General features: G+C 37.7%; 3 protein-coding genes across 3 annotated transcripts in view; 1 reads left to right on the forward strand and 2 right to left on the reverse strand.

Moving 5' to 3' along the window:
* Positions 1-649, forward strand: part of dnm1l (dynamin 1-like) — a 10799-nt gene extending 10150 nt beyond the window's left edge. Inside the window, exon 19 of the mRNA XM_024281486.2 lies at positions 250-649. Within this exon, the coding sequence (XP_024137254.1) occupies positions 250-306 (57 nt within the window). The 3' untranslated portion in view covers positions 307-649. The remainder of the gene's footprint in view (positions 1-249) is intronic.
* A 4-nt stretch (positions 650-653) lies between these two features.
* tnnt2d (troponin T2d, cardiac) lies at positions 654-3605 on the reverse strand. The gene is made up of 12 exons (XM_024281491.2): positions 3479-3605; positions 2840-2896; positions 2736-2746; positions 2220-2241; positions 2088-2145; positions 1902-2018; positions 1742-1819; positions 1557-1667; positions 1359-1471; positions 1193-1283; positions 1011-1048; positions 654-893 (listed from the first exon to the last, which is right to left on the reverse strand). The coding sequence occupies exons 2-12, from the start codon at positions 2875-2877 to the stop codon at positions 848-850; spliced, it is 723 nt and encodes a 240-aa protein (XP_024137259.1). The 5' UTR covers positions 2878-2896; positions 3479-3605; the 3' UTR covers positions 654-847.
* A 118-nt stretch (positions 3606-3723) lies between these two features.
* cald1b (caldesmon 1b) overlaps positions 3724-12747 on the reverse strand; it is a 17547-nt gene continuing 8523 nt past the window's right edge. Inside the window, exons 12-18 of the mRNA XM_036212132.1 lie at positions 11020-11063; positions 10612-10690; positions 10265-10396; positions 10031-10177; positions 8805-8876; positions 7176-7212; positions 3724-5072 (exon numbers count right to left, since the gene is read on the reverse strand). Coding sequence (XP_036068025.1) covers positions 5008-5072; positions 7176-7212; positions 8805-8876; positions 10031-10177; positions 10265-10396; positions 10612-10690; positions 11020-11063 — 576 coding nt within the window. The 3' untranslated portion in view covers positions 3724-5007. The remainder of the gene's footprint in view (positions 5073-7175; positions 7213-8804; positions 8877-10030; positions 10178-10264; positions 10397-10611; positions 10691-11019; positions 11064-12747) is intronic.

The following is a 12747-nucleotide window of genomic DNA, read 5'->3' on the forward strand; positions in this document are numbered from 1 at the left end:
GTGTGAACTGAACCAAATGAGACAGGTGTGAACCAAACCATACAAGGCAGATGTTAACTCAACCAAACTGAAGGAGACAGATGTGAATACAACCTGTTTGACATTTTTGCCTTAAAAACTGTTTAAATCTGTTGTACATAAACTCTACATCTAAATGTGAAAGCTGTCTAAAACCCTCACCTCTTGTTACATGTAAATAATCAGTTTTTTTTCTTCTAATTTCTTGCTTTATTTTTCCTCTGTATACAGGCTTTGCAGAAATCTAGCCAGGTGATCGCAGAGATCAGAGAAACCCACATGTGGTGAGGACAGCCTCATCAGGAAGCACTGCCCCCCGCCCACCCCCACCCTGCCGAGTCTTGCAGCCCCTCAGACTGTACAGACCAGCTGCTGATGCACTCGTGTGAATGTGTGTTTGAAAATATATGCTTTAAATCTACAGAACCAGTGTTCATACATAATAGACAGATTCTTTCTGTCCCCATTTGTCAGCATTACTCAAGCTCTTGTCCTAGAGGATATTTTTTCTTAATGTAAAGGAAAACAGTAAATAAATAAATAAATCTAAAGCTCTGCTGCTGTGTGGAGCTTTTGCTGCCAATGACTGCTCTCACTGTAGATTTGAATAAAAAGACAGAAATGACAAAAACAAATGTAGCTATCCTTTTATTACATGTTCAGAGACATTATTTCACAGTGTTCTCTCTGTTTATTTGAAGGTTTTCTTTTTAGTTATTAGTTTTTTTATTGCACATAAACATTTGTTTCTGCTCAGATGAACATTTTACATGATCCTCCGCAGTCACAGGCATTTGCCGGTTCTTTGTTGCCTTCATCCCAAACCGCTTCACCTGAGCCGGCCGCCCATCTTCCCTTTACCCCGACCCTTGGCACTGTGGGAGGAAGAAAGTCTCTTTAATCAGCTGTTCAGTAATTCATGTGACATGGTGATGGGCTTTTACAGGCTGAAAGGTTTGACCACAACTCCATCTTTAGGGTACTTTGCTCACCTTTGATGATCCTGGACTCGACTCAGAAGCTGATTAATCTGCAAAGACATGATGTTTTTGTGATTATTTTGAACGCAAGAGGTGCTTGGGCTGTTGAAGAAATACAATCTAACACAGAAACCATGACTTTAAAAGAGGGAATGGTGCATATTTGAATGAAAACTGAAGATGAATTGACTCACGTCATATTTTTGTCTTTTAAGTTTCTCGCTAAGATCAAACTTCTCGGCCTCCAGACCCATCAGCCACTGCCAAAGCTCACTAGCCTTCTCCCTGAACACACGCAAGACAAACCACTGTTAATGCTAGAAGAAATCAAAACGACCAGGAGACACAGTCGAGTCATACTTGAGTTTGTCCTCATTCAGATGATCAATGTTGAGAGGCTTCCTGCGCTCAGCCAGGGCTTTCTTCTTCTTCTCCCTCTCTGTCTGTTTCTTGCCTCCTTTTCTGCTTTCATTCTGTTAGAATAAAGCACAAATGTTAGTTTGAATTTGAGTCAGATACTTTTTTTTCCCAATTATTTTTTTCCTTTAAAAGTCACACCTTCTGTCCCACTGTGTACTGCTGAGTCATGTTAGTGAGGACCTTCTTCTTCTTGGCATCGTCATCTAGCTTCTTACGCTGCTCCTCCTGCTCCCTGCGCTCCTTCTCCTCCTGTTTGACGCACAGACGTACTATTTTGCAGGAGACAATCGGGTCAAAGTGGAGGATCAGATATAAAATCTTACTGCAAGTCTGGCCTGCCGCTCCTTCTCCCTCTCAGCTCGGACTCTTTGCTGCTCCGCTCTCTCAGTACGACGCTTGTCCTTAAGTAAAAACAATCGTTTTTTGTTAGTTTTACATCTAAAAACATACATATCTAGATTCCATCAGGACAGACTTGCTCACAATTCTGTTAACCAGAGCGACCAGCTCCTCTTCATCCTTTTTGCGCTGGACAAAGTGAGCCTCGATGAGGGACTGCAGCTCAGCCAGATCCTTCTCCTGACGCTTCCTGTAGATGTCCTGCCGCCACAATCACCCGTCAGAATCGCACAGAACTCACGCGGTTTCAGTGCAATGTAACAGACTCACGTCAAAATCCACTTTTTCTCCATCGGGCATCTTTGGGGCTGTGATGTTTGTCATGAATCTGCACAAATAAAACCGCTTTTTTAAGTCACTGCAAATCAGAATGTTACGGTGAAAAGAAGAAGCTGCACTCACTTTGGTTTTGGCTTTGATTCGTCTGAAGCGAGAAAAAATAAAATACATTTAAATACTAGTGAGAAAATAAATGCTGCATATTATTTTTTTATATTATTTTTTTATGGTTTCATTGCTGATATTTTCATACTGTTTAAATTAAGATTTTTGCTTGCAGGTTTTTTTTGTTTTGTTTGCAAATTCCAGAAGAATCAAAAGTTTGATTCCTCCAAGAATTTTATATTGACATGCTGGGTTCACAAGGAGATTATTAGGTAATCTCTCAAGCCTTCTGATTATTGACTTGATGGTCATCCATTTTTTTGTGTCAGTGTTATTTTTTGTCATCCAAAGGAGACATTTTAATGAAAATGTTCTATGTGCAGCAGATTGTCTTAAAAAGATCAATAACTTTGATTTGAGAAATATTTATGAGGATTACAAGCAAAACCACCAACACATGAAGACCTTTTTGAGGTCAAGTATGAGGTTCAGATCAACTGATTCTAGATTTCATGAAGAAAAGCAACATCTTACCTTCTCCATCCCTTCAGGAGAACCAGAAAAAAACAAAAAGGAAATAAAATGATAAGTTTCAATTCAACCAAATGTTTAATGAAATCACAAATAGGTGCACATACTGGACGTCTTCATCCACGACTTCTTCTGTGTCCGACATGTTGATATGGATCGACTCTCTAAAATAGATCCCAACAGATCAAAGTTAATGCAGCAACATGTAATCACACTTTAGTTATTGAGCAAATCTTTTAAACATTTCAAACGTCTAAATTCACTGTTTTTTTTTTTTTCAAATTGTGTTTTGACGAGTCAAAATTAGAGCAAATATTTTTCTTTTAGTACAAATTAGTAAATATTTTTTTTATATTTTTATCAGATTTATTTTTGCAGCATTGCAGCTTACTTTGGCCTTCACATTTTACTCAAGAGCAAGAAGTCAAAAATGTTTCTTAAATTTGTATCTATAATTATCAATCCACTTTTTATCCTTCTATTCGCTGAGTTAAACAAATGCAACCAAAGTAATGTCAACTTTTGAATATATTTGTGAAACTTTTTCACACTAAGACTATAAGTACCACATTATGTAGTTTAGTGACATTGGTAGAGACAAACAGTAGATTTGCATTATTTTAATGAAAAAAAAAATATTGAAGTTAAATCAATTATACATTTTTTTCAAAACGTTATTTTAAAGGGGCTACTTTGCTTTAAGGCATTTCGTGTTGTAGTATTTGAATCTAAAAGGATGTCCTTACCCTGTGACCCAGGCAGGAGACGAGCAGCAGAGTTCAGCTCCTGGAGCTCCACACACAGACTGAGCATCAAGGATTCTCGGTCCAGCCCCTCCATCTCATGTGACTGCAGCGCCCTATGACTGCCCGCTCTATTGTTAGCCATCAGAGGGCTGCTTCCAATCCACACACCTTATGCAGGTGCATTCCCAACCCGTGGGGTCACACGGCTTTTCCAGCTAGGTTTCAACTCTCAACAGTAAAGACGCTTTTTATTTTAATCCCTTTTATTTGTCAAGCATTCAAACAAAGCACAAGACCACAAAATACTGAAAGATACATTTTTGCAGGATTTATGTGACATTAAACATACATTTAAGTTAGTTACAGGCTTGAAAAAATATTTTTTATTGTTTGAATGGAGCTGCTTTCGGTCACTAGATAAATACACAACTATAATGGTGTTTTTATGAAGTTTAAGATAGTAAACAACAACACAAATGTGAGCTGGAGGAAAACTTTGTGATCAGACTCAGTAATCAGTTCAAACAGATGTTGACTCATCCACAGTTAGCAGCGCAGATGCTGCGCAGGCAACCAGGAGGTCAGAGGTCATGTAACTGTGTCTGCTCCGTGAAGCAGAATTTGTATAAATGCTGATGCTCAGATTGACAATGCGCATGGTGGTCCTTAATACTTGGCATGCTTTCCGTTGTTGTTTAGTCCCTTAATGTGCGAACACTTCTTAGCAATAAACACAAAGGACAGCTGAGCACCGCTGAAAGTCATTATCCATGCCAGCGGGCTACGGATTTGAAAACTTCCTGGAAGTGGATGCGTCACATCCTGTCTTAAAAGGATGATGATTGTTAATCTGTTTCACAATAAAAGCTACTCAAAAACCTTAAAGGAATAGATTTTTGTTAGTATTTTCAATAAAGCACGAGTGAATCTTTAGTTTAACACAAGCTTTAAAAGAAATTACTGCAGTGACTTAGTAGAAAAAAACCTTTAGAGCTGTTTTTATAAAGGTGAGTCATCATTTTGTCAAAATGTGAATCACAAAAAGCGAAAAAGCATAGTCCTTACATTTAAAAACACCACATTTTCAACACCTTGTATGATAATGTCAAATGAGGAAAACAAAAAGAAAAATGTACATTTCCTAAAGGGACTCAGTGATTTATCAAAGAATTCATTAAAAAATTTAGAATAAGCAACACATTTTGTGAAGAAATTAGGCATTAAAAGAAAAAGTTTAGCACAATTATTTTTTTTCTATGTTTTTTTAGGTTGTTTAGTTGTGTTTCTTCTTCAATCATTTATGACATTACTTCAGAAATCAGTCGTGGATTTACAATTTTCCCTTTTTAAAAAAACCATCTTGTGAAAAAGTTTTGAATCCAAGGAGTTCGAAGAAGGAAAAACACGTTTTCATCTTGGGAGGACTCACAGCATTTTGTAGCTTCAAAAACTTTTACTTCTAGGAGTCAACAGAGGGATGACTAAGCTGACGTAGACAAGCGTGAAGTCGGTGTCTGATGCGCGGCGTATCACTCAGTCTGGACCTTCCTGGTGTGACACACGTGAAGTTCAGGAATGGATGCAGCAGTCAAACCTGAAGGTCAGGATGAAGATCGGGGTCTCACACTAGCTGTTAGGAAGACATCAGAAGTCAGTTGTATCAATCAATGAACAACGTGTTATGACTTTCTGTAATCTAAAGTAGTCGTCCCCAAACCCCCAGGTCCTGGACCAGGACCGGTCTGTGGGTCACAAGCTGAAGATAGAAAAAAATTAAAAATACATGCGCTAACTGAGATTATTTCAGTTTAGTTTATTTTATGATCCTGAAGAAAGTGTTAATTTTTGAAAAACTTCCTAATTCTGTTCACAACATCCGTCTTTATGTGACTCAAAGCAGCTACTCGGTGCTACATGGACGCTAAGCTAGCAGCCAAAAGCTACCAAAAAACAAACAATAAAACATATTTGGAAAGTTTCTCCGGGGATAAAACAGACAGTGAGGAAACCAAAGAAGAACCTTCGACTTCAAAGAACAAGAAAGCTGATGTTCACAGACAAAAACGGTCGTTTTCCTCAACAAATTGAATTATTGAAACAGTTGTTCTCATGTAACAAAAACCGCTCTGGCTAAAACGCAGTGACAGACTTCACTGTTTCATGCACACTGATAGTAAAGTTTAGATTTTATTTACAGTTTTATGACGGTTGCATCATTTTTTTTGTTTTTTGATCCATCACACCTTAAAAGTCAGACGTAGCTAAAGCTAGCATGCGGTTTTTAGCCTCCAATTTGATGTTAAAATCTTCATCACAAAGTTCAAACATTTTGAAGATTCAACCAGATAAAGTTGTTGATTTGTGAAAACTCATTAAGAGACATTTGAGAATTTTCCTACAGCAAGGCTGAATTATGTAGGCATTTATTCCTTTCAACACAGAGGAACAGTATAATCAATGAATGATGATTTATGTAAAGAAAAAATATGATCTTTTGCCCTGAAAGATAATGTGTTATAGAAAAGAGTGTTAAAATGGCATTCTGTGGGGGAAAAAAAAATCATGCAATTTTAATTTTATGGATTTTTTTTCAAATCAGAAACGACTTTGTGTCATTGAATCTTCATCATCAAAAAAAATTGAAATAAAATTTCTTCTTGTAGAAGCATTTAATTTTGAAACCGGAAGCTTAAAAATGCCAACTTTTGCCCTTTTCGGTTCCGTCTGTGAAAAAATAGTTTAATTTAAACCGGTCTGTGGGTTGAAAAAGCTTAAGAACCGCTGATTTAAAAGTTTTTTCCAATCCTACAAGTTTGGAGATGAGCAGTTAACCGCAGTCAAGTTCAGAGCCCATTTCTTTGTGACTGAAAGCGGTAACCATGTCATTTGCCCTTTACTCTTTTCCCTCAGCTGTCCATCTGAGGAAGCTGTGAGGTTACAAACAAGGATTTCTATTTAGAGCTGAAGCTGACACTCGTCAAACGCTTTTCCAGTCATATTGTTTCACTGCTCGTACAGAGCCCTCAAATAAAGAAACTGGTTTGTTGTTTTAAACTGTATAAATTGCTTTGTTTTACTTCATTCTCAAGGCTTAAGTCCTGATGCTGAGGCCTTTTGTCTTAATCATTACCCCTGAGTGAGTAAGCCTGCTGATGGAGCCAGACTTGTTGCTTGAACAGCGAGTAATCCACACTAGCACTCAGACGTAATGTGAAAATCAAGCAGCTGCACTCTGGTATGCCTGACAGTTTGCAGGCTCTCTGCGGCACAGTGGACGGCCAAAGGTGGCAACAGGTGAACAGTGAGCCGGACAAACACGACAGCCATCCTGGGAGTGTGGAACTTTCTTTATACTGGGAAACAAGGTCATGGTGACGGCTTTCAAATATAGACCTCGGTGCCACAGATCTGAGACGGTGCCCAAAAATCTGCAGCAGCAGATTTGATTTACAGTGAGGAGCCACTCTGGTACAAAGGAGGGACAGTGTGTTGTAGACATAATGTGCCTACGGTGACCTATGAATCAGACAAACCCACTCCTTTACATGGGAAGTGAAGGGCAAAATGGATGGAGAACTGATCAAAAAGACCCCAGTTTAAGAGAAACCCATCTTATCTTGTACTTTTTGACCCCAAAATATAAATCTTCTTAATTTGAGTCAGTATAATGTGAATGAGGTGTGTTACGGAGACTCACTATTTGCAAAAGGTTTGGCCTTGCTTCCAACAGCTGCCTGGAGAAGAGTGAGAACAGAGTGACAGGAAGTGGTCAACAAATGACAAATTAAGACCTAATAGATTAAGCTTCAGCTTTTCTCGAATCATAAAGGAGCTCCTACAAAGCCCACCGTCATCCTTTTGATTACAGAACAAGTCCAGAGTATTAAAAGTCAAGCGGGCAGTGAAGCAGGGCAACATGCTGCGACAGGTGCCTAAACCCAGAGTGTTAGATGCCAAGTGCCCCACCAGCACACCCGTGTAAAGTTCAGGTGAAAAGCCACATTGGAGAGGTTTCATTATTGTCTCTGCCCACATGAAACAGCTTTTGGACACAAATTCATGCACTTTTAGATTATTTCTGCACGAGTTGAAGCTCTTCAAAAAACATAAATCATCAGGTTTCTGTAAATTAAAAAAGTATGGAGAGAAAATAGATTTGCTCTGATTTGTGCATGCACAACTCTTGATTTGTGCGTGGTTTTGGATTTGTGCACAACTTTGGATTTGTGTGTGCGTAATTTTTGATTGTGCGTAACTTTGGATTTGTGCATAACTTTGGATTTGAGTGCAACTTTGGATGTTCATGCAACACATTTGTGCACAACTCCAAATATTATGAGGTAAAACAAAATACAATTAACACATGCATAAATTAAAATGACCACAGCTTGAAATGAAATATGTGCACAAATCTCTTGTTATGCACACACAAAACCACATTTGTACCAGATGTGTTGAGAGATTTTTTTTGTCTGTGAGTGATCTGTTTAAATTCTGCCAGAATGCTTAAAAAGAAAGTGGGAAAATGTGTATTTTCACCAGATAATATTCACAATCTAAGTTCAAAACAGCAAAGAAAAAAAAAAACTCTGGTGACCTAGAATTCTAGCAGCATTTAAACATCTCTCACAGACTAATCTTGGAGTTGGGAAATAAGTCTCACATCTTATTTCTGCGTAAATGTGGTTTTGTATGTGCGTTATTTTTAAAAATTTGAACATGTAATTAGTTTCAGGCTGTTGTAATTTTAATTTGTGCATGTGTAAATTGCATTTAGTATTATTTTGAATTTCATAATTTTTGTACTTGTGTACAAAATATATTGTATGAGTTACAAATCAAGAATTACACGCGCACAAATCGGCGTGATACCATTTTCTCTCCATACAATAAGCCAAAAGAATTTTGAGTTTAAATGTAGTTTTTGGTCAACACCCAAGACACAAACTTTTGTTATAATGTGTAGGGGTCAATTGTGATGAAAAAAATAAATAAAAATACAATTTTGAAGTTGAGCTACTTCAACTCCGTTATTTAAGAATCTACTTAAAATTTGAAGGACTTTCCTATAGAGTTTCAATGGATTCATTTGACTGAATGACAAACATTTGTTGTGACTTATTGACTAAAAATTCATAAGAACGTGTTCAAAGCATCACAAATCACAACAAACAAGTCATGCTTTTGTGTTCAAGGCTGCAAACGATTGAGAAATTACCTCCGTCTCTCACTTATTTGGCGAACTGAAGGAAAATGCGAAGGAAAATGGTACTGTTAATTTCTAAAAATGAAATCATGTCAAAGGATATCTGTGTCTGTGGGTTACCTTTCCAGGAGTGGAGCTCCTCTTGGTTTCCCACAAGCCCCGTTTACTCCCAATGTCACCTTGCTTAGTGTCCTTCACAAACAACAGGAGAAACAAGATGTCCTATTAGTTAAAGAACCACAATTAAAATGTTAAAATGTATTTTCTCACATTTTTTTAATCTAATTTTTTTTGACAATGAATAGGATTAAAAAAAAGAAACAGGTCTTCTTTCTTATCAGTTCTCATCATTTGCTTTTTTTTAGCCTTTAAGAAAATTGTCTTTAATAAGCGTTATGTAAGAATTTCTCAATTTAATTGAATTTATGGCCCATTTATTTCACAATTGTAAACCAAACCTTCAGACGGGCAGCTTAATATTTAGTGTGTAATTATAGAGTCATATGAACATATAAAGGTACATTTCAGCGGTACTAAGAGACACACATGTAGTACTCTGCTGTACTTCTATGCCTCTCACTGCTGCAAAAGTTACAGACTGGTTTCCAACACTACTTTAGCCAGGACATTTGACACCAACGACGTGTCAGCCATAAATTTTCCTTTGGAACAATATTGTACGTCACCCAGAAATGCTGCCACATATCTAAATAGTGTAATGTCTCCAGAAGCTGCAGAGGATTAGCAGTTGACGCAGCACTTTAGTTCAATTTTTCTTTGGACATAGTGTCCATTAAATGTACAGTTACAATAACAAGAATGTAGAACATAAATTGAAGAGATTAACTTCTGGTTTGTGACTTTTGCCTTTTATTACAATGAGGTCTTGTCATTATGTCACAAGTTCACCTCCTCTGTCAATAAGTGTGTGTCAAAAAGTTTGTCAAATATTGAAAAACTGACTAAAAGAGTTGCATTGGCAAACATATTTTTTGGTTTATATTGCATTTGTATTATATTTATTTTTAGCTTGTAATGAAAAGTCCCAGAGAACAAACAATTTACACCTTTGCTTTTAAGGTTAATTTGACTTCTTTTTATAGTTCATTTTGGGGATTAGCAACTAAAAATAAAATCAAAAATAGAAAATAAATTAAAATAAAATCTAGGGTTCTCCAGGAATAGACAGAAGCTTCTCAGCTGGAGTTCCAGCTGCTTTTCAGAAAATAGACACACGGTGTCACCAGACTCCACTCAGCTGGTTTGCTGACAAAGGAGTGGCATGTTGCAAAGGAGAACTCCAGCATGCACAGAATACTCAAGGATTATTCTTCATTAGCTCTCACTAGCTGCTTTGCTCCTCCTGCTGGTGCAGCTGGAGGTGCAGCTCCTGCTGCTGCTGCAGGACCTGCTGCTGCCTTCTGTGCATCTGCAGGCTTTGCAGTCTTGCTGTTGACGCGTCCTGCTGCCTCTCTTTTACTCCCCGCTTCCTCCTGAACACAGATTCCCACACCGACACTGAGTAGTGAACGTTCAGATATAAGGTGTCGTGTCTTATGATCGACCTCCTCCTAAATGACCTTGTTTACAGGAGCCGGACTGTCAGAGGAGCTGCTGACGTTGCCTTTCTCCCACATGTTTTTGATGCTGCGGGTGCCTCCTGCAGGGATGTCCACCAGCGGAGACTTGGGGGGTTTTACTTCTTTGTTTCCCTGTGGAAAATGCACAGATTTTTTACAGTTTTAATCGGGAATGACAGACGTATTTTGTGACTTTTTAACTCACTTTTAAACACACTATGTCAGACTTAAAAAAGTCAAATTTTCCTAAAACCACATGAAAAAACTCAAAATATTGATTAATGATTGAAACATTTGTTTTCAGGCAGTGGATCAAAACAAAGCCTTGTTAAGACTTAGTGTCTCACCTGGATGGCAGAAGTAAACTGTTCCAGTCTGTTACCAACCCTGGAGACGATTGGCGTGTGTGACACTCTGGCTGTAGAGCTGCATGGATTCAAATCATCAGTTAGACTCCAAGTCTCAATTAAGAATATTCTATAGGGTGTCCCATAAGTCTTCATTCATAGGAGACAATGTATTTATTTAGTATTTCAAGTACCCCAGAGAATGAATTTGAATAAAAAGCAACAATTTTAAATCAAGCAGTGGTATGGTTGCAACAGAAAACATATGTGACACTGTAGTGAAACTTATTGACAAGTTAAAAAAAACAGGAAGTGTTTTGGATCATATTTGGAGCATATTATTTAAATACAAATAGTTTATGTCAAGAAACATTTATTTTTCCAATATATTCTCTTTTCTTTACTCACTTTTTTTGAGCTGATTTGCTCAAAAACTCTGCCTTTTCTCCAATCTGTTAAAAGAACGAAAACAAACAAACACAAATTAGAGAGATACATCATGACACGGTGGAGCCACCCTGACCTCCGCCGTGTCTCTGGGAGATCCGAGGATTTGGCAGAGACACAGAGCGGGGTGTTCTTGGAAAGTTCTGCCGGTGATTTAGGCGGTGTGTTTGCTGTCAGCGGCTGACCTGCAGCCAAAATTCAAGCAAACTCACAAACCAGACCGACATGCAGTAAAAGAAGCTAGAAAGTAGGGTTAATGAATTGGGAAAATTACACAAATTCATGGAAATTTTGCTCCCAGAAATAATATATAATAGGCACAAAAAATGTGAAATTACAACAGCTAAAAATGTCACAATACTTGTCTGTATTTGAGATACAGCTGGGTATCGCCAAAAATTTCCAGAATTGATTCAATTCGATTCTGATATTTTATTTTTTCGATTCTTCCAATCCACTAAATTAAATTTGATTCAATTCAATTTTGAGTTTATACGATTTACTCATTTAGAGACATTTGTTTAGACATTAATAGTCTATATATATATGTTTTGAAGATTTTCATATTAATCTGATACAGTTCACATACTGTAAAATGTATTATTGAAATAATAATGAGATTGTTAACACTATACAGTGTTACATGGATTCTCAAACAGAGAAGCTGAAACAATTGTTCTGCCTCTCCTGGAGGGTGTTTCAGTTTAGTAACAAATGGTTACTTTTAATAATGTTTTCTTAAAAGTTCAGAAATTCATCCTTGTGAGTATATAAAGGTGTTCATTTAGTCAGTAATGTATGTTTAGGTCGACCGAGCGTTAGCATTAGCCATCCTATGGGAAATCCCATTATACATTAGCATCAAGCTAGCGGACTTTAGAATTGTGCGTTAGATCGATCTCCCCTTGTTTGGATTGATTGATGATCTATTAAGCTCAGATCGATTAATTGATTATATCAAAGAAACCCTAATTTAAACTATCTCAAACTTTTGGAAGAAAGTTCATGATCAAATAAATTCTTAAGTACCCACTCCGATCATCGTTTGGTCTATTTGTAAAAGTGTCCCAGTTTTCTTGTAATTATGATTTTGCCGTTTTCAGCCAAAATTTAAAAAATCTTTCATTTTCTAGGACATAGTTTCTGCAGAGAAGCAGTAGTTCATCAGAAATGTATCTTTGAGTTGTAGGCAGGACTGTTGGTGGTGCAACCCCCCCCCCCCCCCCATCATCCATCTGTTTACGCTCTCTCCCACTAGCTTACAACCCCTCACACTCCCCAGCCTAACATTACGGGTGCAACAATAATATTGTAGCTCCCTAGCTGTATAGATTTGAGCCATCTCGAACAAAGAAAACAAAGATGGATCTATTTGTCTGCAAGTGTCGAGACAAATATAATGGAGCACCACAGTGAACTTGCCGTTGTAGCTTCTATGTCACAAGCTTTTTCATCGTTATCATCTGCTTTTGATTTCCAATGATTTGAATATATATAAAATAAAGCCCTGCGACAGACTGGCGACCTGTCCAGGGTGAACCCCGCCTTCGCCCCTCAGTAGCTGGGATAGGCTCCGGCACCCCCGCGACCCCGAAAGGGACAAAGCGAACAAGAAGATGAATGAATGAATGAATAAAATACTCAGAAATGTAGTTTTTAGCTGAATTTCATGAGAAAATTCCCACAATT

The sequence above is a fragment of the Oryzias melastigma genome, linkage group LG6, assembly GCF_002922805.2.
Source record: "Oryzias melastigma strain HK-1 linkage group LG6, ASM292280v2, whole genome shotgun sequence".
Lineage (NCBI taxonomy): Eukaryota > Metazoa > Chordata > Actinopteri > Beloniformes > Adrianichthyidae > Oryzias > Oryzias melastigma.